This window comes from Nesoenas mayeri, assembly GCF_963082525.1.
Source record: "Nesoenas mayeri genome assembly, chromosome: 2".
Taxonomy (NCBI): Eukaryota; Metazoa; Chordata; class Aves; order Columbiformes; family Columbidae; genus Nesoenas; species Nesoenas mayeri.
Genome location: NC_137543.1, coordinates 42,213,390 through 42,240,305, shown reverse-complemented (window position 1 = coordinate 42,240,305; position 26,916 = coordinate 42,213,390). Strand labels below are relative to the sequence as shown.

The window sequence follows — 26,916 nt, the reverse complement described above, 5'->3', positions numbered from 1 at the left end:
AAATGAAATGTATGTTTTCCAAAATTATATTTGCTCAGCCATTAAAGCTGTGAAATTTATTCATAAAGTGGTACTGTGCTGCAGTCGTCTCTTTCATGCAGAACCTGCCTTAGCCCAAATGCTGGTACCGTATGTGTAAGTATGGTTGGACAAAGATATATTGTGTTCCTTTTTGAGTATTTTACAGTGTTTAATTAATATTTAACTTGAAGAAAGTTCATTTCCTGAATGTTTTTTTTCATTTGAAATGAAAATGATCTCTATTGTCAGATGTGATTCTGCTAATGATGTCTGGACACAAGGCATTAGAGGAATATTTACAAGTAATTATACTAATTTCTAAATGTCAGGTTAAGGAACTAGAAATGTTGATTTAATGCACATAGTTCTGCATCATAGCATCCTTACTCTGCACCAGAATATGTATAAAGAATAACATGATGATACCGTGTGTGAAAGATATTTGTTCTTTTCCAGTTGACTCTTATAGCTCAAATAATCTGTACATTTTGGTCTAGACAAGAAACATAAATCAATATTTTCTGACTCTCACTTGCTGTGAAAAATACAATCCCCTCTCTGTTATGGTCTCCTTATGTGCTGAAGTTACAACAGCAACTGGCAGTTTCATGTCGATTTTCATCTCCCACTAATGTTCTGTATTTCACAGAGGAAATGAGAAATCCCCAAGGTGGCAAGTGTCCCCTTCCTCCAGATGATGAATGGAAAGTGTTAATGCTGACAGGAAATGCAGGAACTGAAGCAAATGTCATTCTCTGGATATATGGAGACAAAGGAGTAGCTGGACCAATAACTCTTGGCAAGGACAACAGAAAGCAGCTGTTTCTTCCTAGGCAGGAGAACGAATTTCAGGTGGCTAATGAAGGCTAAAAACATAATTTAATGTGTACCTTTCCAAAGATTATTCTGTCTTGTGAAAAGAAAAAAATGTTTTTCTCCCATGTTTACAGCATACAATAAATCTCTATCTAATCTCTATGAATTCTGCATTAAATCAGCTTGGTGCCTATAGTTAGCAACAAAGAAAATGCTCTTTCTTTTAACCCCCTCTCCCTCATACAGTAGTCCAAATGGGACAGCTGCAGGAGTAAATTGATTTCTTTAAGGTAATTGATTTGAAATTAGCTTTAGAAACTATCCACTCCTAAATAAACCATGCCTGATCTAAGACTTGTATATCATTTAGGGATCTTTAGTAATGAAATCTTCATGCATACATTTTTCAAAGCATCCTATAAAATGTGTACTGTGGAACTGGTTCAGTTACAGAAGAAACCCCTTTTTTTCAGCTGCCATATTATAAATAGCTGAAGTTCCAGAAAACTTACCTATGAAATTACTAAGAATCCAATAAAACCTGCATGTTATCATGTCACGAAAACACAGAGTTCTGCTAATACTTAATAACCCGCCTCTATTGTAATAAGCCAATTACATCTAGGTAGTCTGAGAGGAAATAACCAAAGGGGCTAAAACTTCTGTTTTGCTTAATTTTTTTCTGCCTGAGACACATGTAACACACCCTTGTCTTCAGCTAACTGCAGAAGCAGTTATGTTTTTCACATTTTGTGCACGTTTATTTTCTGCACTTATCAACTCTTCTAATACAATCTTGGCACAAACCAAGATTGTTACTGTCAACAATATTAATAATAATACTGTCTATGAAAAGGGCATAGGCAGGAAGATAACCAACTCTAATGTCCATTTTCTAAGCACGTAGACTATATTCCATGGGGAATCCTGTTCTCCTAATTAGTGAATAATTTATAAGTAACATGGGGTAATGGCAGCTTTGCAATGTTAATCCATACATTCTAAAGAGATGGACAATTTTTTTTTTTTTCTCTAAAATAGATATTGCCCATTATGGCTGTGCACTGTGGATATTGATCTTGTGAGAGAGCAGAATCTTTCAGCACCTGGGGCTACTACTGTGATTCTTTATATCACGCTGACACTACTGCTTTCAGGCATGAAACAGCAAATGTCACCGAAGTGCTTTTCACTCTTTAGTCCGTGGTAGATAAATCCACAAAGAAAGACTATGACTAAAAGCCCTTTATTCTTTTTTTTTTCCTCTTTAAACTTTATTCTGTACTTGTTTAGTGGGATAAGTCTTCAAATGAGGGTAGGAATGTAAGACTTGAAAACATTACATCTTCTTTTTAACATTAATATCTTTCAGCTTGTTTTTTTGGTTTTTTTTTTTTTTTTTTTTCACTGATATGTTGTAGAGCAGAATATACCAGGTTTTATTTTTTAAAGTAATCAACTTAATCATAGCTCTGGCCAGGAGTTCTAGAAAGAAGTCTACTTCAGAAAGCCTGTAATAATCAGATAACTTGGAATCAGTTTTCTTTGACCTTTCGTTTTATCAGCAGTATGCCCAACTATTAGAAATTCAAGTAGCACTATCTTGAGAAATAAACACCATTCATATGTGGCCTTCCTTCTCTTGCCTTACTTATGTGAGTAGTCATTGCCTGTTTAATCCTTTCTAAGACTGTGCACAAGAAAAATCAAGAAACACACCAGAGTGTTTTTCTGGAAGATCTCTCCTTGTTTTAGGCAGAAGTAACTCTTTGTATTCTGACGAAGTTCAGTAAAAATTCAGTACATTTATGTTTTGAATTAATAATTAATATTACTAAATTAATAATTGATTTTTTTGAAATAAACAAAAGGTTAAAAAGGGCTTTATTAGAATAAACAGGCGCCACAACAGCACTGTATGTTCAGTGAACACCAGGTCTGTGAATTCGAAGACAGTATATCATATTACTTGACAAGTGGGTTAGTTGGTTTGTGATATGTAGGAAATTATACCAGTTGTTTTTTTTTTCAGTCAAGCTGTATAAACACCCTTAATTTACTACTACTTTAATTCCAAAGTCTCCAGGTTACCTCTAATAAGACAACTTATAGAGAGAGTTATTATGCAGCATAAGCAAGAGTATCAGAATCTGTCTTCACAGAACAAAGCTATTTTCTTAAGCTGATGGAAGACAGGAACCATATTGTCACATCAGTGTTGCAAGCCTGGAGTTAACATTTATTTCATTAATAAAATTCAGGTTGATGTAGCAATGATACCAATATAAATACAGGTGTGAATTCCACAGATTCTTTCTCAAACAACCCTTGTGATTTACTGAGTGCATTTCAATGTTAGGAAAATCAAGGATAAAAGTTGTTTGCTTCTAGAAATCTTTGACTAAAGCATGGTAACACTGACTAAAACATAAACGTTTATTATACAAAAGCACAAAGAGACACTGAGGTAATTCTGACATGTCATGTTGCTGTGGTGCATTATGAAAGATTTGTGACCTGTGATTAATGGACTGAATTTTGTATTTCTCATTTCTCTCATGAATGGCCCTTGCAAACTCTTTTTTTTCTTTTTTCTCCTCAAACTTTGAAGAGTTCAAATATCTGCCAAATCATTTCCCTGGCAAGCACTGTGATTTCACTAGGCTATAATCTGGTCAAGCTGGGGCTCAGGCAGAAATTCCTGTAGACAAAAGAGAAGCAGTCTCTTTTCTGGATCCTATAATTCAAAATCTGCAGATAAAATTTTGTGCACTGCTTCTGTACACTCAGATACTACAATGGTTCAGAGAAATCTGAAAACAATTGCAAAGATAAACATGCAGTTCAATGTATCTTTTTTTTAGTAATGTGATGTAGCTATATTTTTTCCAGAAACATAGCCCAAATTGAATGAATGGCAAAATGTTGAAATACAGGGCAAATGAGGTTTACACATAAATGAGAACTGGATTTTTCAGTTAATTCACATGTGATGATTGAAAATGCAGGAAGGGAAATTCATAAACCTGTGCTTGCCATTAGGATGCTTCTTCCTCTCTATGTGTGGGAGACTGACTGAAATGGCTTTTAATCTTTATTTGGATTCAGTGTTAGTTTGCAAGTCATGGCCTTAATTAATCAACATGCAGCCACTACCACACAAGTTTAAAGTGTACATTATATGTATCTTTGCATTTGGTTATATGTTGTATTGGTCTGGCTTTATTCAGGTTAAAATAAAACACATTGGAAATATCTACAAGATAAGAATTGAACTCAATGGATTACTTAATGAACAATCAGAGTGGAACTTACAAAAGGTGAGATTTATTATGGCGACGTTTTCCTGCTTTATTAATTTTTATATGAATGAAAAGCCCATCTTTTAATGAAGCCATAGTTTCATGAATCACAAAACGCCGATTGTGATACATTCTTATTGCTTTATCTTCTTAGGTTTCTTTATACATAAGCACTGACACAGTCCATGTCCTGAGAGCTGGAAGTATGTAGCATTATTTTGCAAGTATTCTTAATTCATGTAGTTTGTACATGACACTTTTAGTGTATTGAGAGGTTCTACAAACTTTTGCTTTCTGAAAGCTCACCTGTACTCTTCAGTGTATTCTAGCTGTAAATTCCAGCTGTGAAAAAAATGAAAATGATGGAGTAACAATTATTCCATGACAACTACATGTGAAGAATGAACAAAGTTTGCTTAGGAGTAGGCTCATTCTAATTCATCCAAACATAAGCTGCCCAGGGAAGTGTTGAAGTCACCATCACTGAAAGTGTTTAAAACACGTTTAGATGAAGTTCTTAGGGACATGGTTTAGTGCTAGAGTTAGGTTATGGTTAGACTTGATAATCCTGAGGGTCTCTTCCAACCAAAATGATTCCATGATTCTTTGTTTCTGTAGCTCACAATTATGATCATTTTCAGGGAAAATGAAACCGCTGGGGTTTTTTTTCAGTTTGGTGAATTATTCTTTTCTCCTTCTGTTTTAACTCATTTTTTTTTCATGATATTTAGGGATGTTCACCAGATTAAATTTCTGTTAACACTAACCCCCATGTAAGGTATATTTCAGTATTGCACAGAAGCATTCGTGTTATGTTTCTTATTTTGAGTCTGTAAAAGACACAAGATTATCCTTTGGCCTTTAATTCATCTTAAAAAGCCTTGTTTAGACAAGCAGAATTACACAGTAATAACACATTTTGTCATTAACCCAAAGGCCTTAACAGTGACTGTACCGAAACTGAATGTAAGTATAAATGTTTCAGCTGCTCAAATGGTTGCACGAATCTTACTATCCATTTGGTAGTTACAAAATATTTCCACATCATTATGGCTCAAATTTCATAGTGTAACCTTGTGATTTAAAATATTTCTTTCACAGAAAGAAATAAATCAGGTCAAAAGCTGTGTTTTTCTGACAAAGTAGTTAATATTTGCGATTGTTATGAATCAGCAGGGGGAGCTCTGCCAATAAACATTTGCGTTTCAGAATCACTGCTGCAAAAGTATTTCTTCTTAGAATAAACACATGTTTTGGTGTTAAATGTTCATTTTACTTAAAATAATAGTTTATTGGAAAAGTGAGATAAAGGAATATATTGTCCTGATTTCCTAAGGGTTAGAATTTGAATGTGAATACTTATTTTCATAATTTTATTTGCAAGGCTTATGCATGCTATATACACATTCAAAACATGACTGTAGAAAGACAGTTGTTTGGTGTTCATTTCCTTTTGCTAGTGAATGCCTATGGAAAAAAATCGTAGTAACCATTGCTATAATTCAAGACTAGGTAAAACTGCTCCCGTAAGAGAGATGAAAGTCTGCTTTAGTTATAGGAAGCAAGGAAGACAGATATCATATGATACAGTGGCAAATAACTTGAGAATTTTAATTCTAACTATCTTCAGAGAAATAGAGGGTGCTGGTATTCAGATTGTCTTTTGTTCTGCTGTCGAAGAGCCAAATATAATACAAACTGATGTAATACTTCAACATATCCACTCCTTGCCAAAGTTCAGAAGGATATAGATGAGTTTCATCTTGTTTTCATTTTAATATAAAAATTTGTCTCTCTTTCCGCATCTTCCAAAAGCTCAGTCTCATCTAACCTTACTTATCAGGAAGTTTTCCGTCTCCAGTACTCCAGACAGTGTTACATAGAGGTGGTTCACTGACAGATTTCAGAAATGTCAATTACAGATTTGTTTCTTCCAAGAATAAGATAATTTTAAAGTTCAAGACATATTCAAAGAAGAGAGGCTGGCAGTTTCAGCTGCAGTACCACTGGTGTGAAAAAAATCTCTAGTGAGGAGTCAAGTTGCGAAGTAGTGGCCAAAATAATAATGTTTTCACACCGCAATTTTGCATGCAATATTTACTAATCATGTTATTGTCTTCTTTGAGAGAAGAAAAGCTATACAAAATATGTTTTGCTATTGAGAAGTAAAGCACTGGAAAGTGAAGAGAGTCCTGAATCATAGTTGAAATTTCTTCTTCCCTAGGTGACACTGCAACATATAAAGAGCAAGAAAACACTGAGTTTTCCAGCAAACACATGGCTGTCAAGGAATCGTGATGGTAGAGACTTTGTCTGTGAACTTCCAGTAGTGGAAGCTGGAAAACCAATCTATCCAAGTATGTGTGTGCTTCACAGTAGCACAGTTATGTATATACTGGTTGCCTGTTTTTCAGTAGTAATGTGAGCTGAATTATTTTCCATTTGCTGTACATTCATAAATGTGGCCTTAGCATTCTTAAATACATATAGTTTTACTGATTTCTGGAGAATATATTCCAGCCAATTAGTTGCAAATCAAACTTGATGGCATTGCTTCCATTAATCTAGAATAGTGAGTAAAATTAATTGTGATTATATATAACTTGTATTTTCTTCTTTTGATTATTTTTGGAAGTTGTTTTATACCATGTTTATGTCTACACTGGTGACTTGGAACAAGCTGATACAGATTCTGCAGTTTTTCTGTGTATCTATGGAGAAAAAGGAGATTCTGGTATAAGACTTCTGCATAAATCTGGTACACCAGAGACATTTCAGAAAGGAACAGTAAGTATGAAAAACAATTTGCTTAGCCATATAAATAAAACGAAATCACTTTTACTGGTTTTAACAGGTTCCTGATAGAAAAGATCACAGAGGTTTAGCAAAATATTTTTTTAAGAACTAAGGAAAATAATTTTCTACTGATCCAGGAATGACTAGAATGAGTGAAAACACAGACAAATAAAGTGATTTGAAGAACATCCCCCAGGATGATGAGAAAAGCTGCCTATGAATTTAAAACCTATTCTGTTGAAGTATAGGGAGTTCCAGCTGGCTCAAAATATGTGCACAAAAATTGTTACGTGATTTCAGATCTTAGTAGGACTGTTTGTTATGTATTTCTTTTAATGGGTAATAGTACAGTGTTGTGATTAATATTTAGATTTAAAGTACTTATCTTTCAATAACTCCTATCTCCTCCATAAGTACCTTATCCTGATTTTCTGCAGTTGAATTTCAGGAACTACTAAATCTAATCTCAGCCTTCTTATGATCTTATATTAAGCTTGTTTCTCCCTTTGTGAGCTATTGAGAATTAACACTTGTATGCCTAACAAATGGTACCAAGCTGTTAGTGGAACATGTAATTAGAAAATAAAGAATAGTACCTGAAATATGAAGCATAACAATAACCTATAGGTAAATAGATATATCTATACTATCTTAAAATATAATACCATTACTCATGTATTAGATATAAAGTTCTATTCCAATTGAAATTCAGAATTTAAGTGGAATTTTCTAGGGGGATTATTCTAGCCAGACTGATGCTAAATTGAGTGTATTATTTATACAGGGGCTAAGAGAGGTGGTTCAAAGTGCACTTTGTTATGGAAATGGGTGAACGAGACAGTGTCAGAGCAGGGCCTGGGATATATTGTTTTATGACAGAAGCAGTTGAGTGCTGACTTGAACAGCTTGATTTTATCCCTGCCACAGATATTCTACGTGATATCAGGTAAATCAATTAAAGTAAAGCTTCCTTGAGTGACCACTTTTTGTATGTGTCTGTTTTGCTGCCTAACCCTTTTAACATTTCTGAGCAACCATAGCTGTAACTGAGATTCATTCAAAGACAATTCTTCTCTGGACATATTAAGCTATTTGAAATGTTAAATATGCCAATAAATTAACCCCTCTGTTTCTTGGTTTAGCACCAAAACTACTTCGCATCTTCAACAGCTTTTGACGGTAATCTCTGTGTTTTAACTGCATAAGTAAAACAAATATACAGACAACCTTTTGAAAAATAGATTTCAGCATTTGCAGAAAACTGGGGTACGATTGAAAAAGTGCAGAAGTGAAGTCACTGGGGAAATCAGTTCTGCTTCACTGAACTCTTTGTTTGGTTGCAGTAAATAATGCATAGAGTCATAAAAATAATGAAGATAAAAAGCAGCATTAAAAGGCTGCAGTCCTGTCTGTGCACAATTTGAGGCAGGGATCCTTCAGAGACAATAGCTTGTGATCATATATTACATGTACACAAGGGAGAAGTAAAGTTGCACAAGCAGTCTCAGTTCTGCCATTTGCCAAGGTCTGAGAACTTTACAGATATGAATTTTCCAGTGTAGTTCTTTCCTTCATGTTCCTTTTACTGAGAAGTGTGATCTGGACCGTTACATTTAGAGAAAGTTATATGCGTTTTACTGTGACAGAAAATTGCCAACCTGAACATTTCACCTGATCAGCTTCATGCTCCTATGAAAACAATCTTAGCCAACTGTAAGTACAAACCTAGATGCATAACAAGGGGCAAGTGGCATGCTAGATTTCAGTTTCTTCCAGCAGAATAAAATGTAAATAAAGATGAGACCGAACAGAGAAAAATGTGAGAAAGTTTGTATCAAAAAAGGCAGTAATAGCTTTAACTGGCACTTACCACAAGAAGAATAATTGTAAATGGTGAGGTATTGAAACAATAGTGAAGGGTTGTGTGCAGCATTTTGGATGATGGCGGAAAAAAGCAATTTATTTGGGATTATTACTGTAGTTGTGGTTTTGCATTTATTATGGTCCATAATCAAGAGATATTTAACTTTTCAGATCCAGCTGCCTTAGTACAGCCCAGCTGTTGTTAAAAGCAACAGGAATCTTTGTACATTGTGAGAGTTAATTAGGCTTTTGAAATACTTAAAACTTTCAGACTTAGTGGTAGCAAATTATGGAGTGATGTCTCTGTCTTCTAGGTCAAGGTTTTTGAAGTGGAAACTGTGTCTCTGGGAGAACTGCAGAAGGTGCTGTTGCGCTGTGAGGCTAATGCCAAGTCCCAGTATTGGTACTGTGATAAAGTCATTGTCAGAGAAGCTGAGACCAACTCGGAATACGTTTTCAACTGTGGAAGGTAGCTTTTACAAGAATATTCTTAAATATATATCACTAAGAGTATTATGCCAATTAATGTGCTAAATATGAATTTTCCAGGAAAGAACAAATTTGAATGGTTTTGCGTTTCAAAAAATTCAGAAAATTGGTTGTTGCAGAACAGATTGCCTGAGTTAATGAGCTGTATGGCCTGTAACAAAGGTTAAATGCTTATATTGTGGCTGTGTTACTAGATTGTGCAGTGCAGCCTCATCATAAAAGGATTACTGCTATAAGAGTGACTGACTTATTCAAGAAGGAAATCTAAAACACACAAAAAGATTCTAAGTGAAAGTGTATTTCTAAATGGGAAAGACAACAGATTTGTCATCCAGAAGTAGCATTCAGTATCTTCAGAAAAACGTGATTGCTAGAGAGACAAACGTGATGCCCAAAAGTCAAAATTATTTTGTGGTTGTTTCATGGAAATTATTAAGCTAGCATCTTAAAAGCCAATTTCTTAGCATTGCATTTTGTATGTTTGGAAAAAATATTATGGCAATCCCACATTTGGACTTTCCAGTTTTGAAGTCTGTCTCATGGGTATGCACATCTTTCAAGAGAAATGAAGGAATTGTAGAGAAACAAAGTGGTCATGTGAAAAGCTCAGTCACGAAAAATCATCTCTGTGTTCTAGCTGTACTTCAGTGGGTAACACGGTTTAGGGACAATACAAGTCAGGCCACTTTGCTGTATTGTCTCTGTGATAATTAGCACCAAATGTTGATCAGAAAAATCATTCAGTGACAGACACTGTCAAGAAGAAACAGAGAATGTTTTTTTTTCATTCATAAGTTTTCTACAGTAAAACACTGGCATTGAAAAAGGATTAATATAGGTGAGTGATGGGGTTGGGGTAGCTTCCATGTTGGCCAAAATGTAAAGCTGAAACGCTGTGCTCTGTTCAAGGAGGGAAGAAGTTTTTGTCCTTCAGAAATCTCTCTGATTTATTCATCTTCAGCCTCACAGATTTATTCTACATTGATATTTTATGATCTGGGCTATGAACAAAATGCTGTATTTTTTTCCTTAGACAAGAAAACAACAGCATTTCATCCGACTTAAAAAACTGGATAGTTTCTGAATATCCAGTGGGTCTCACTGGATTTCAATTATACAGTATTCATTACAGACTGATACTTAAACAGTCGTTTAGGATTGCAGAAGACACCTGAGTGGTAAAGTTTTAGCAGAAGCGATATAATTAAGTAGTTGTCTGGACAGACAAAATTTATTTCTTAGGGGTCAGTTCTTCTATGAATTGGCTTGTTAATGTTTTCAAGACAAAAAATAAGGAACCTTCAAAAACTACTCTGGACTAATCTGAGTTTATACTGGATTCCCAACAAGTTTCATAGAAGACTAAATGTTTTATATCATTCATGGAGGGTCCATGGGGGTGGACCAAGTAAATAAAAACCAACAGCCCAGAAGCTTGATTTTTTTTTTTGTTTTGTTTTTGTTTTGTTTTGTTTTTGTTTTTGTTTTTTAGAAAACCAGCTAATATTTTGCTAAGTAGAAGAAAACTATAAAAGTTGGTAATCCATATCCATGTTCTGAATGAAAAGGTTTCAAAATTATCTTTAGGCTAGAATAACATGACCAAAAAACCTAACCAATGTTTGCCTTCATTTGCACTTTTTCAGTCATCTATCTGACCTTAATTTGTAGGAGGAATAATGAAGGGCAATATTCAGTTCCATTTGTGTTTATAACACTAAACTTTGATTTTAAGAAATACTTCAATAGATGCATACAAGTTATATTTAGCACTCAATCCATATTACCGAAAAACCATGTTCTGTCATAGTCTTCTGATTAGCTATACGATTAAGTACAGTTGTGCCATACAGGTCTCTTAATCTGACACAGGAATATTTTACACTTACACAGCTCTTACATTTGCAGAAATAAAATTATTTGTTGGGTCAAATAATTTCGACTTTAATGTGTATCAAATCAAATACTAAAATTTTAGAGATAAAGATCCTTTGTTGTTACATGTATTCAGTATGCAAATAAGATGTGGATCATTCGGTTATATGGTAATATGGTGGAAGAAAAAAATATTACTACCTGCTTTGTTATTTTCTTTGTTATTCTTAGGTGGCTCCCTTTTATGTCACAAGGTGTAATTCATTCAGAAATTGAGCTGTACCCTCAAGGTAAATTTTATTGTAACTTTATGGAAGTAAGATCAGTAAACTGAAATCTTTTTCTCTGAAGAAATCTAAGTTGAATTTGCATTTTAAATATCAGAGTTAACCATTTTGCAGTTTCCCTTGTTATATTTCTGGGATAATATGTTTTGTGTTTGCATTGTATAATGGGTATAGGTGATAGTGAGAAATCAATGAGGGAATGAATGAGAAGGGAAGTTTTCTGATATTGGTTAGAATCACGGAATGTTTTTTTAATCTCTTCTTTCAAGTGCATCAGGGAATACTGTTTAATTTAATTCTCTTGATTAACTACCTTCCCTGCCCCCCCCTGCCCCCTCCCCGAATTTCAAATAAACCTGCTTATAATGCGAGAAGAAGCAAATGGTAAGTGCTGCTCTAGTCTTCTGTTTTTAATGGAGAGCGTTTCTGTTTCTGAACTAATTGCTTTACACATTTATTGCTGTTTGTATTTATTTTAAAACATTAATTGCAGCACACTATTTGAATATTTTAGTAAGCACTGACCTTCACATTTTAATTTAAACAATAAATCACTTTATTTATGCTTTCTTTTTATTCTGTCATTCTGTCCACCCACATTACTTTTCTCTCTGTTTGCCTGAAAACTAATATTTTTCTAGTATTTATTGTTCACCTATCTTAATTTCATTTTTTAAATTAATATTTTAAACCATGATTCTTTCTCATGGTCTATATATAGTTTTGTTCTCACTATTAATTTTTCATTTTCTGTTTTACCTGTGATTTCATATTTGTTCAGCTTGACTTTTCTATCCTTGCAACCAGCACAGATTATATTACATTTCTTAATAACACGTAATATTTTCTCAGCTGTGAGAAGAGCTTCACGCTGTAGTTTGAACAATAATTTAGAAGCTGTGGGGGAAAAGTTTGAAAATGCTTATTAATAATTTATTATATCAATCAAGATGTCCATGACGACCCAAATACCTTGTCTTAAATAATGTCCCTATGGCAGGTTGTTAATGACAAAGTTTGCATCCAGTTATTTTACAAATTATATTCAAATCCCATTCTATTCTAAACTTTATTTTGAATCACAAGTATCTTTGCCCTTTTTCCTTTCTATGCCTTTTTCAGAAGGCATTCATTTTCTTACTGCTCATCACTCTGTGCCTTAGCTGTTCTGCACATCTTGCTTCCACAAAGCCTGCACCTACAGATCCCCCTGTGTGATCACAGTTTAAATCAATCTGCTCACTCCTTTCTGCACCCACGGCTGGATCTCTATGCTGTGTCATTTAAGCTGTGCTTGTCTGGTTATATGGTAAAAGTTGCAGCAGATAAAAATTGCCCCATAAACCTAACAAAAGATGACAAAAAGCCAAGGTAAACGAAGTATGTATTCAACTGACTTATCTTCAGTGGAGATTGGCTTGAACTTGCAGTGAACGTTTTGTTCACAACATTTTGATCCTGATCCTGTGAGAGAAATATCTCTTGCTGTCCAGAAGAGACGCTCAGCTTTGTCAATGACAGACAAATTACCCTTTGTCAAAACGGACCTGTTTCATGGAAATGCAAGGTGGATTTGTTGCAGAAGTCTCAATCAGAGTTAGGCAACCAAAACTGTATGCACCAAATAGTCTGTTGCTTAGGGCACTTGCTGAAATGTGGAACAGTGGGACAGAGACTTCAAGTTCAGTGTCCCACACCTAAAGGAACTGCTCAATCTGCTGATTGAGTGGTTGATCTGAAATTCTGTTCACTTACTTTTTTCATCTGAGCTTTTTGTAAATATGTAGTTTTCACTCTAGCCCAAACTTTTTTTTTTTTTTTTTTTTTGGTAAAACAAAATCCCTTTCTTTCTGGGCAGTAGAACTTTCTAGGGTATTGTGTTGTGTCTAATATTCTAGAAATAAACAAAAACAAAGACTCTTTTAATCATGTTTTTAGGGAAGTTTGATTCCTCTTTTTTTATGTTGAGAATTCTACTTGTGTGCAAAATAGTTTACAGATTCATCCTTTGGAGGCAGGAGTTGAGCTAGAATATAGAGTCTCAAGAATACTAATCACATTGTTTCGAAAATGCATTGTTTAACAAAAGAGAGACTTAGAGGGGATAATAGAAAAGAGCATCCAAAACACTTGAGGTACAATAAATCAGATAATTAATAACTCCAAAGGAAAATACATTTTGTCTGATTTGACATGAATATTTGTTTCTGAATGAGTTGGAATTTTCAGTAGTGGGTTTATTCTTTAACCTTTGTCTGCACTATTCTTCTTAAGCACTTCTAAATTGAATTGTCCTCATTTTCTGGCCAAATGGTCTGAAAGAACTTTATCTTTAAGGAATTAATATTATATTGTTTGCAAAGAGAAGAGACTGAATTTTTTGCTGAATGAGCTCTTCTATGGGACAGGGTGGCCCTGCTTTATGATCTTTGTTTCCACCTTCAGTTTATTTAGCTTTTCACCCTTCTAATTGATGTTGATTCTTTTGTAGTCTGGTGCTGTGGTTCTTTTTTTCAAGAAAGTGGGTCTATAGAGAAAACTGTGAAGATGCAAATTTTCAAAGACTCAAAAGAGTTTGTTACAAACTGGAGTCTGACAATTTTTAGTGGAAAATGAATGGTTCACTTCCTTTATAGACTCATAGAATGATTTGCTTTGGAAGAGATATTTAAAGATCACCTAGTCCACCTCCTCCATCATGCACAGGGATTTCTTCCACTAAATCAGGTTGCTCAAAGCCCCACCAACCCTGACCTTGAACACTTCCAGTGATGGAGCATCCACAGCTTCTCTGGGCAATTTATTGCAGTGTCTTACCACCCTTATCATAAAAAAATTCTTCCTTATGTCCTATCTAAATCTCAGTTTAAAACCATTTCCCTTTGTTCTGTCTACAGATCTTGCTAAAAAGTCTGTCTTTCTTATAAGCCCCTTTGATATATTGGAAGCCTGCAATGAGGTCTTTCTGGAAGGTTCTCTTCTTCAGGCTGAACAAAAGCCTTTCTTCACAGGAAAGGTGCTCCAATCCTTCTGATCATTTTCATGGTCCTCCTCTGGACTTGCTCCAACAGGTCCATGTCCCTCTTATGTTGAGGTCCCCAGAGCTGGATGCAGTACTCCAGGTGTGATCTCACCAGAGTGGAGCAGAGGGCAAGAATCAACTCCCTTGACCTGCTGGTCAGGTTTTGTTGATCAGACCATATAAGCTGTTGCTGTTTCTTGATTTCCCAGCTGTGTATTTATGTGTATTTAAAAATCTGCCTCCTTCCAAAACCTGATGCCAGCCAGACCTAAAGAATTTGGAAAACAAGAAATAAAGCTTCCTGCTCCAGTTCAGTCTTTGTGGGGCAAATTACTGAGGGATAATGGGACTGGCCAAAGACAAATACTTATGCCAGCTTTAATTCATCCAGGCATTACCAGATAGCTTTATATTAATGAAACTCTAGTGTACACTGTGACATTTATTTATAAGATGACTATGGGCTGGTATTTCATTTGTTGTTTGCCTTGCACGGGGTGAATTTAAGTTACTAAGTGGAACTTGTTTTATACAGGCAAAAGCTGCAATCAAAAAGGGGTGGATAGCATAAGATCCCAGCTTTTCAGATGTAGAAATGCATTTTCCAATTATGAATTGTTCTTTTTTAAAAATAAGATTTATATTAAGCTGCTTTCAGATATTTAAATAACTTGTATGTATTGTATGGTAGCAGAGATGACATTTTAGTATCAGGAGCTTTATATAAAATGATTTTCTAAAGAGTCCTCGTCTAGCATCAGAATTTTCTACAAAATATTTTTTTTCATGCTAATCTCAATGTCATGCCCCCATTTAGGCAAACAGAGCTGGTTTTGATGTGTCAAAACAACATAAAACAGGAGGAAATTGTACTTAATTGAGATGCTTTGATACTTTTCCCGTTGAATTTCTTGGTTATACGTGCTGTCATAATCCAAATTCTGGAGGTTGGGCTTTTCCCATGATAACTAGGCTCTATGCTCATATTTCCAGCTTTAATATGCTGCAAACTTCCTAAATCTTTAAAGTTACACAACTTGCCTAAGATGAGTTTAAATCATGTGGCATCTAGCCAATATTCATCTCCCGGCATCATTACCTTTTAGGTATATAGTAGTTACAGTCCCTGGGCTAAATTATGCTTTTACTTACATCTTTCGAGTAACTTGCTACGTATCAATAACACTTATAAAAGCATTTTGATTTTATTTTTTGCTTTACAGAAGGAGACTGGAAGATTACTGTAGTCACTGGGGATTTTGAAACAGCTGGCACAACAGCAACAGTATTCATTTATGCTTATGGAGAAAACAAAGCTTCTGGTCCTATTATTTTGGGATCTGGGAAATACCAGCTGTTTAATCCCAAAAGTGAAGACACATTTAAGGTATAGTATGACTGTTATATAAACACTGGAGAATTCAAAATGTATACAAAATAGCTTCTCTCAAAACTGGATAATGGAGGTAATAAAGTGGACTCAAAGCAATATGTAAGGATCATTAAGTATTTCTGAGGGAGTGGCTGACTTTTATGATAGTGAGATTTGAATCAACAAATGTACCCAAAACTGCATCAAGCAGACATGCCTCTCTCACAGTCTGCTTCAAACCTGCATCTGCTTGATGTGCTAGTTTTAACTAGATGTTGTTCAGTTGCAAAGGGACAAAAAGGTTTCTTTGCCGGTTCTTTGTGTTGATAAGATAGCCCGGACTATGGTTTGTGTTGCGTATCCATCTTTAGAAGTGTTCACTGTAAATATTTCCATGGGTTTCCACATGCTTTCACTGAAAGACACTGTCATGTGAACTTTTTCTTGTGGAAAGTAAAAAGGAAAAGGGACTGGAGTCAAATCACACTGGGTAGGTTAACTCAGATGATTTAGACTCGTGATGTTCTACTTTTCCAAGCAAATGAGGATATTTCTCTCTTCTTCAGAGAGACCTCTGAGACGTGCTTCAGAAGCATGACATTTCCCAGGGCTTCTCCGAGTTCCTGTAATTCCTACAGTTTCCTCCAGTTCCTCCAGTTCCTCAGGATTCTAGTGGTTGCAGTCATTAAATCTGCAATATGTCCTTTAGTTTAAAATAATTTATGCATAACAAACAGACGATGGGTCAGTGACAGATAGGACAGGAAGTTTCTCTGATTTTTAAAATTTTTTATTTTCCAGTTTGAAGTATAAATATATAAGTTCATGCAGAGACAAGTCAGGGGTACTCTTTCCCTTGCATTTATTTAAATTAAAAGTGAGTTAGCTAAAGTCTGTGGATAATGCTGGTTTAATATTGTGTCAGGAAGGTGAAATCAGTGTTTATCTGAAGACTAAATTTAAGTGTTCTTTTTCAAATCATTCTGGCTATGTGATCGTCTTGGATATTTATCCAGCTGATTAATGCTGTCTTGCATCAAGTTCTTACTCATTTATTTAGTTGAGAGAAGTACCCAGAATATTTGTTTGTTTTCTTTCTCTTTGGAAGGAATTCTGTTTCTCTCAAAGCATCATTTTAATCCTTCTGACATCACAGCACGACTTGATACCTGGTCCAGGAGCTCCGATGATCTGTTACTATCCACCCTAACACCTAGGCTAAGGTCTTCTACACTGTACCTAGGTCTCTGTGCCTGATGTTTTTCTTTGGTTATATATGACCAAAAGCCTGGAAGAGGTTTGGAGGTTAAGTACAGAACTATGGTGCAGTTAGAGTGGGATGAATCTGGACTGAGGATTACCACTTAAACCTTCTACAAAATCTAATTGTGTAACCAGACTTTTGAATTCATGTGTGATAACACCTTTAAACTTCAGAAGTTCTTGAGGAGGCTTTTCTCTGAATTCTAACCACACCATCAAAGCTCCAAGGTTGGCCAGATTATTGTCCATCCATTATTTCTCAAAGCTGCTTATTTAACTGTCAGTCAGTGCTGATCAACGAGGAAAGAAAAGAACAGATAAAGTAACTTGACTTCCCTTTCCCATATTTTTCCCCTAAATTTCTCAATTTAATAAGGTAGCTGAGCTTTTTGTTAATCCAAGAGAGGTGTGTTCTCCAAATATTTCAGCACTTTGTAAAATCAATAGTGCTAAGAACTGTGGAGTTGCAGAAACATTAGATAGCTCCTATTGCTTTTTGTTATACTAGTTTAATCTGTTAAGTATATGGGTGAAAAACTTAACTAAATGGGACAAGATTTCCAGCCTCTGTGTATAAGTGTGCTGCATATTTGAAGGCTCTATTTTATTTTTTTTTTTCTTAAGAAACTGTTAACTGATGCAAGGGGCTGCTAGAGTTCAGCATAACATCATGGAAAAAAGAAAATACAATCATGTCCCACAAAACAATCAAAATCCCTTGGGTCACAGATATAATAATAAGAAATGACAGAGAAACAACCCACAAAAAAGAGGACGAGACAAAACTATGCTGGATTATTTTAATAAAAATCAAGAACAGTAATCTGATAGAAAGTATAGGTAACTGCATAATAACTTGTATACTTAAAAGTCAATAATGAATATTCAGTAATGCTAAAAATCATTAAACCAGAAAGTTATTAAAACTTGAATAAATCAAAATGTGTTCCTCTATACTACTGAGATTTTGTTGTTCATCTAGAATATGATTTTTATGTTCCTTGCATTGCTGTATACATCCAGTGTAACTTCATTAAGTTTGGCTATCTCTGATTAATGTTTGTGTAAATTACATTAAAAACTGATGAATCTCTAGTGTAACACAGGTAGAATATAACAGGGCTGTTGCTCTTGGAGATTTCCATCTAATAGTAGCACACAAAATTCACTGAATGTAATTTACAGCTGTGTTATGGGGAGGGTTATTGTTTCTGAGCAAAGCCTTGGGTTCTAGTATCTTGTAAGATAGTTGTATGTAAACTACACTATATTTGCCCTTGTGGTTTAGGAACTTTCCTACCAGATGTGAAAGTCAGAGATGAACACTATGGGAATGGGAAAGAAAAGGAATTTAAATTTTATTTCTGTTTCTGCTCTGTAATTGTTCCTGTGTGTTCAAAGAAACTAATTCTAGGTTATGGTTTTCTGCTTCTGTTACTATTCAGACATATTTTTTAGGGCATAATGTTTCTGTTGAGAGTCATTCCTCTTCCAATAGAGGAATATCAATCTACTATAAGTTACAGCTTTCATCAGACCTATGATGTGTTTCCCGCATTTTCCTCTGGTGTCATCACAGTCTCTGAGTATCTCTCAGTATTTAAAAAAATACTGATTTTGGCAGTATATTGAGTTGCTCAAGACATTGAATACATCTTCAAAATCTTCACTTTAGCCTTATGCTATATTTTGTAGTTGGTGGCTGTCTTTATAACAAAGATAGTTCTTCCATGCTTACAAGCATGGGACATGGAATATGCATGAGGAGAACTAGAATCCATCACTGGTGTGAATTTTGCCACATGAGCCCATTTCTCTAACTTGTAAATCTGGTGCCATCTCCAGTTACATGTAAAGTATTTAAAGTTTCTTCATTTGTATAAACAGTCTTTTAAACACTCTCATAGTCTATTAGGGCAAAATGCCAGAGACTAATGTAAGTAGATGAAAAGCGGGGCTCCTAATAATACTTGCAACGATACTTGATCATAAAAGTTAATAAATAGTGTTCCTGTGATGAGGTTATCACAGTGTTAAAACCAGCCTTTTTCCTTCCAGACACATGTACCTTGTTTGTAAAGAATTATGTTCATCAGGTGTGGCTTATGTTGTATGCACCACACAAAGGCTTTATACTCAGAAGTTTATCTGCTGTTTTCCATTCTGGTTTCCTCCTGTTTAAATAAAATTATCAGTTGTTTTAAATAATCTGTGCATTAACAATTGACACTCCTTTATAATCAGCCCTATAGACTATAAGAGTCTGTTGTGTTTCACTGTGTCTTTCATTCCTGTACCCCAGATCCATATTCGTTCTTTCATCAGTCAAAACTGAGATCTCTAAAGTAAAATGAGAAGCAGTGTGGAGAAAACCAAACGTTATAAAAATAGGTTGAAACAAATCCATTTTCCTGCTTTTCTTCCCATTGTTAAAATAAAAGTGCCTGTAATGAGCTCAGTGAGAATTCTTCTCAAGTGGGAAGACTGCAAAAGTGACTGCAAGCTTCCTTAACCATGGGACTGCCAATGCCTAAAAACTGGGCATATTTTGTGTCCTGCTATATTTCAGCTGTACCCATTGGCTCTAATGGCCATTTAAGTCCAGAAACAGTCGAATAAATCTTACAGAAACCCAGGCCTTAGTCAGATACGCTTATGGCAGCATAAAACAGCCATACTGCTGGCTTTAACTCCACTTGAAGCTGTCTATCTCTCTACAAAATGTATATAATAACAACATGAACATCATTCCTTACTGAGATAAAAGGAACAAGTATGTAAAATGATCTCCATCAGATACAGGCTGTGCATGCAGCAAAATTCAGCTTGTTCTGAGAAAACAGCATAGAAAGGTAGTAAAAAGCTCACAAACAATTTTGGAGAAAAACACAATTCATCTCATCTTCAAAAAATGAGAGTGAGTGAACATGGTGTTACTTTTTCAGCTATTCTGCAGTATGGAGTACTGCAGTATGGTGTGTATAGATATGTATAAATGTTACTCCCTTCTTGAGAGGACTATATGTACCCAGTTTTAGGTTTAATCTTTCAGCCATATATCTATAAAACTGACAACACAAGTCCAAGATGAATACATATTAAAACCTGCCTGCCTCTCTTGTGTCACTCCTCTCTCCCAGTTTACGCTGTCTGTTTAACTCTCCAGTAGGCTTCACTTGGTGGTTTGGGAGATTTTGCGATACTGGTTTCCATTGTTAAGGGTCTCCCTGTTAAGAACTCCCCCACCTTCCCCTCTCAAGTGCCCAAATTCAGTGCCTTTACTAATCCATGTTCCTGCCTTGCCTTCCCCTCAGCCATTTTCTAATCTATTCACATTCTTATGCCTCCCATCATCTCAGTATCTGAGCACTATTCAGAAGTGAGTAGTATGACTAATGTGTGGTTTATTCTCTCACTCTTGGTCTTAAAATATTTTTTTGGGTTTGCTACAACTGTATAAAGAGACACTTTACACAGTACAAATCTTACGCTAAGCAAGATGAGATCAATTTATCCTGAATTGAAACAGAAGATGATAAAGTGATAAGGTTTTTGATTACCCTTACTTTATATGATCAGCTCTTTGACAGCCCTTTAGCAGTTCTATCTCCTGCAAAAAATATTTTTCATTGCGTATTATAGAGATTTCTTGGCGATGTTGAATCTGTTTCTGACTCTAGAATAATTATGTCAATAAGATGATGTCATTGCACTGTGTGCTACAGAATTACAGATTAGTTGAGGTTGGAAAGGATCACCAAAGATTTCCTAGTCCAATCCCTTGCTCAAAGCAGGGCCAGCTACAGCAGGTTGCTCAGGTCACTGTCCAGTCAGGTTTTTAGTATCTCCAACTCTACAACTGCTCTGGGTAAACTATTCCAATATTTGACCACTCACCCTTTTTTTTTTTTTTTTCCTCTCATATATTTAAGTGGAATTTATGGTATTTCAACTTGTGCCCATTTCCTTTTGACTATTCACTGGGTACCTCTGAGGTGAGATTGGCTCTGCCTATTCTAGCGCCTCTCATCAGGTATTTATATGCATTGATAAGAACCTCCCCTGAGCCGCCTTCTTTCCAGGCTGAACAGTCCCAGCTCTCTCAGCCTTTCCTCATGTAAGAAATGCTCCAGTCTCTGAATCATTCTTGACCTTCTTTACATCAGGAAGATATAAAAAAAACCCTTTAGTCCCTAGGAAGGCACTGCAGAAATTGAAAGTCTGAAGTGCTTACAGTAGCCTACATTGTGAAGAGAAGACACTGTGATAAATGTTGCTGTAAATCCACCAGAAGATGATAGACATATATTGCAGAGGCCGGTTCATAGTCTGGCAGGTTCTTATAGAATCAACAGTCAAAAAGAGACTAAATCAGAGATCCAGTCTTACTCATAGGTTATGGACTGAGGTCACTACCATTTCTTAAATGAATCTTCATGTGTCTTCAGACTTTCTGAAGCGCTATTATGTGTCCACCAGCCTAATCTTTCTTATCATACCTCACTTCTTCATGCATATGGTGCACTTGTCACAATCACAGCATCGTTCTGTTAGCATGATGTTTGTGCATGTGGTGAAGGCTAAGTAGAATTTAAGTTTTCTTACATAGCCTGACCTTTGTTGAGCTTTCTCACAGTCAATGCTAGGCTGTATTCTAGTTAACATCCTCTGGCAGGCAGTGTTTTAACTCCTCGCCTAGGTACCGTGGAAAGTTTCAAATCCAGTAAAATACTCCTGGTCTGACAGAAAACACGAGATCACTCAGAAAAACCTTCAGATAACTCCTAATATGGGAGTTTTGTGCTTACTTTCAAGAACTGACACCCTGATACCATAAATACTTGAGGTTGATGTAATTTAATTAACCACACACTAAAAAAAAAGGTTCTTCCAGGTATTTAATGTTCTTCTTAAAAGATTTTTGCATTTGTTATACCTGAGGGTGGAAAAACAAGCTGTCTGTTGGTACCATTAGTTTAGCAGGTAACAACAATGTGATATTGCCTTTCTCTAATTAACGTGGTAACAAATAAATGGCATCCATTTTAGCAAATAGTAGCTCCTTATTAGCCTGGATAGGAAGGTCAAGTGAGTGAGTATTGATATCTACAGGATGAAAAAGAACTGGAATAGACTGGAAAAAAAAGTGTCTTAACTGTCACTGTTCAGTGAGCAATGCTTGTTTACTCAACTTATTTTTGTGTGAAGTGGAAAAAAATAATGCTGATTTTTGTGTGGCCTTTAATCCTACTCCTTAGATGTCTATATCTATCTTTTCACGAGACTGTTAAGTTTTTGTGTAAACACCTGTGGCATATTATGATTATTGAGTGAGCGTGTAACTGTGCCAAGTTTGTTGGCCACAATTAAAAAATTGGCTGAATTCAGACATCTGGAAAATGCAATCATCATGGTTGGATCCTGGCTACTTTACTGACACATTAGTATTGATATTTTTGGCAACAGTTGCAAACTGTGTGTTCACAGTTTAAAAATATCTTCTATTTCTAAACATTTCTCCATTTTATGCAGATGTTGTAGAAGTCAAACTAATGCAGTCAATGATTTCTCTTTCTTTTGAGAATCAAGCTGCTGCATATGACTTCTCTGAAATTTTGTAAATGAGGTGGCCTTATATGAAATTAATAACTGTTTGTCAAGCCTTGTCCCTAGCGACTATGTTAGACATTGGGATTTTGGAGTAGCTGCTTCTGAGATGTTGGCTTATCCAAAGTATTTTCATCCTCTTTGGATGAACTTCTTGCTGATATACCTGGACTTCAATTTATGTTTGGAGACAAATTGTAAAAAGTGAGCTTTGTTAAACTTCAGTTTCAAAGAGTAAGGCACATTTTTCTAATGCATGATTTAATGAAAATGTTCCCATTGCCTTCGGTAAGAAGAGAATTTAGTCCTATGCTTGTACAAAAAATAAATAGTAGCAATGGGCAAAACATGTATTTGTACTGATTAGCAGACCAGTTTTGGGTAACTGCTTGCAAATAGTTAGAATATAGGCATGGCTGAGGTAAAGCTGCCTGTGTTTGAAAATGTGATCCTTTTGAAAGTAGCAGTTTTTTCAACAATATGATACTATAAAATATGATAAGTGTTGATATAATTGCCTGTAATAGTGAAGAGAAATACTACAGAGAGAATTAGTGTTATCATTTTACTTGCAATTATATTATTAATGTAAATAAGCGCTGTCAATCTCTCACATAAGCAGGGGCCAATCCCGTTTAGAGCTTATTACAGAATTTAACACAAACCAGTTGACGCATCAGAAGGAGTTTCACAGTCAACCAATAAGTGAACTGTAAATGATGATTCAGGCGTTATGCTTTTTTTTTTTTTCTGGGGGTGGGGAACAGTGTGAGGTTGTTATTTGTCAGAAGACCAGCAGTCTTGAGAAGCAGAACTGGCCAGTCTGAGGGACTGTTGTGCTTACTCAGGTATATGGTTTCCAGAACTCTAGGAAGTTTGTTCAGGGCAGTGTAAACCTATCCCAAAATGCATCAGTTTTCTACCTCTGCGTGTCCTTGTCATTTAGGAAGTTTGAGTATCTGCAGAATCCAATTACAGCATAGTAGAGGAATGTCTTTATTATATTGACCACATTTTTCAGTAGATTTACAACGTATTTGCTGAGCAATTTGTTGTTATTCCTCTCTTATTCTGTCTGCACAGCTTCCACTAGTGGCAACAGAAATGGCACACCTACATGGGAGACTAGGTAACTGTCAGTGAGATCACATTATCCTTGAGCAAAACCACCAGCTTTACAAAGTTAGCTGTGAGAATTACAATTGGTAGTTTTTGATCTGTCAATTGAGTTATGGAAAAATAGAAACTAATGCAAAATGAATAGAAAATTTTAGAAAAAAACACAGAATTTTTGACTTGTGTGTTCTTCTGAGGATCTTAAAATTTGTGAAGAGGGCTTTGCAGTGTCCCTGTGAGAGACATATAAGTGTTGTCTTTGTTGTATAGTTGAGAAAGAGAACCTAAGATGGCTTGTGAATTATGTAATGTTTCTCAGGAAGTCTAAAGCAGATCCAGGAATAGAATCTAGTTGTCTGATTTCCAGAGTTGATGCTTGAGTTCTGGGAAACATCCTATTTTCTTAGCATGGCCATTTATTGCAGTTCTGTCAGAAAGGCTGTTTCCATGTAAAATGCAATGTCACTTTTGTAGCTGTGGTGCAAGGATACAGAACAGCTAGACTGAGGCTTTTGTAAGCGTGTTGTTTACGAGGGCAACAAAGTCAACTTTACTCTACAACTTTTTACAGAATATTCTGGCTGCAAAAGTAGATTTGTAAATTCCAGCTTGTATTCAAATCATGCAGAAGTTCAAAGTGATTTAGTCAATATTGGAAATGAAGGAGCAACCTCAAGATACAGTGTTTATGTTTGCAAAAGAATATTGTTAGCTCTGCCATGTTATGTGAGTATTTTCATTTGCATTTCACAGCAAGAGCTAAATTTGACGTACATTTGACAGAATTCCGATTGGCAAAAAGTAACATGTTAGCAAGTCAATACCACTGAGAGATTGGTGTGATATCTGATCTGACAGCAAGACAAATAGTTCCAACCCACAAAGCTACAACAAGAGCTACAACTAAATTTGTAATTGTATTATATGTCTTCCAGAACAACATATACAGCTGATTTGCTCTCTGCCGTTGTAATCTTCCCTTACTTCCACCCAAGAATAAACATTATTTTGTTTTCTCAAAAACACCCGTAAATGATTAGTCACAAACAGAAGTATTATTAAACATGTCATTAATTTGGCAGGGTTCTGTGTTTTTAAATAATTTTTGAGATCTTTCGGTCTCAGAAATGTGCCATTACCTATATACCGCAAAAAACCTCATAATTTGTGAGTCTGGTAGATAGGGACATTTTCTATTCTTTCTCTTCATAATCAAAAGCAAGCACATATGTTTGACTTGACACTTTGGACAAATTCCCACTTAGCACCTGGGCATAGCTTCCTTAATTTTGTCATATTGGATCCTCTTTTAGAGCATGAATGTTAGGGTGAAATAGGAAGTACAGAAAAACACAAATGCAGGACTTTAGTGAATCTAATTGAACTACTTGCAATTGGGAGCATCTTCTGGAGAAACCTAATGGTGTGGACACGACTTTCTGTTCTGTACTCATTTTTCTTGAGACTCCATTTGATTAGATTCGACAGATTGCTGTGTTGCTTATCCAGGAACAGGAAGTCCTTGCATGATGATGAATGGGTTTCATAATTTACTTCTCTTTCTTTTTCAAATTGATTATTTTTCCCGTGTGTGGTGTTTTTGTCTGTTTGTTGCCTTTTCTTTCTTGGTGAGCTATCCTACCTCTGCTTATTTTTGTGAACTCTTCTCTGCAGTTGTACCAGTAGTCTTCCAAACATCAGCTACAATATTGAAACCCTTTGTAGATTCATCTGGAATCATAGTTCCCATCTTTGACTTTCTTCTGAAAAAAAATACATGTAAATAAATAAAATTAATTTAATTAAGGAAGTTATAGCTTTATGTTTCTGCCAGTTCACATGATACCTGCTATAGTTATGCAAGATTTTTTTAATCAGTAATATTTCAGTGTACTTCACAACCAAATGGCTGACTAGATGTTTCAGAAGACAAAAGAGGCTCTTTGATGGTTTCCTGGTCCTGGCTGAGGGTCATGATAATGAATACTGTATGCAAACACTACTCTTTCAAGAGGGCTTATGCCAGAATTTAATCATGGCTATGAGGTCAGAAGGTTTCAATGTTTTATTTACTAAATTGCCCTTTAACACTTCTGAACCACAAATGGCAGTCAGTGGCTAGACCTCAGGAGAGCATTACCTTTGTTGGTCACCAATACTATACTATATTTTATTTGCAATAAAGGGTAAGAGTTCTAATATATTGTTTTATTTATTTGCTAGGCAACCTTAGCAGTCATTTGACCACTGCAGAGGTCTCTGCTTTGTGGCTGGGTAACAGTGTTATTATGGCAACTTAGTCTGTGTCCTGGCTATATTTGTGGTTAAGTTTCAGAGAGCTTTTTATCTGTTGCTGTAATTCTACTGTGAGTATTAGCAGCATATTTTTGATGCACATGTTTTTATTGCATTAACGTTATAATTATACCTTCAGTTAGCACCTCTTACTTTAACATACTGTTTTAATATAGGAAAACCTGCCACTTTAGCTGTGACTCTATTCAGACTTTATAACACCAGCGTATATGTCATGATATCATCCTATGAGACTGAATTGTGTCAGAAATGATGATCAAATAGGGCTGCAAGACCCTTCTGTGATGGTCCTCATGACCAAGAAATGTCATTGTTACACTCGTCTATATCATTGCCTAGGAAAATATTTCCTCAAAAGAATGAAAGGGGTATGTGTCTTTAACATTTCCCAGCTCCACAGATAAAAGGATCATTACCTCATAGTCTTCTTTAGCAATGAAAAACATTGAAGGGGAAACTCACTCTGGAGAAGACTTACTAATACTGCCTTGCAAAACAGACCCAGCAGACCTTCAAACACAAATCTTATCTCATAATTTTTGATGATTCAGACTTTTGGGGCAATGTTAGTGTGAATTACTTGTCAGTTTTTTGTTTGTTTACTTTTTGTTTTGTTGCAAAACAGTAGAAGATTGGTATCATGGTAAAAGAAGAAAATATTTTTTCTTATTTTTTCCTCCTTTTTTTAAAAAAAATTATTTCACAATACCATGAGTTTTCAAACACATTACTGAAAATTAAAGTGGTTAACCCTGTTTTTGTGCTTAGGTT

At 35.4% G+C, this 26,916-nt stretch overlaps 1 protein-coding gene across 1 annotated transcript in view; it reads left to right on the top strand.

The window, feature by feature from the left end:
- RP1 (RP1 axonemal microtubule associated) overlaps positions 1-26,916 on the top strand; it is a gene marked incomplete at both ends in the record, with an annotated part of 176,037 nt that overhangs the window by 47,315 nt on the left and 101,806 nt on the right. Inside the window, 7 exons of the mRNA XM_080364131.1 lie at positions 671-873; positions 4,068-4,157; positions 6,364-6,496; positions 6,775-6,926; positions 9,113-9,267; positions 11,394-11,452; positions 15,695-15,858. Of these exons, the coding sequence (XP_080220257.1) occupies positions 671-873; positions 4,068-4,157; positions 6,364-6,496; positions 6,775-6,926; positions 9,113-9,267; positions 11,394-11,452; positions 15,695-15,858 (956 nt within the window). The remainder of the gene's footprint in view (positions 1-670; positions 874-4,067; positions 4,158-6,363; positions 6,497-6,774; positions 6,927-9,112; positions 9,268-11,393; positions 11,453-15,694; positions 15,859-26,916) is intronic.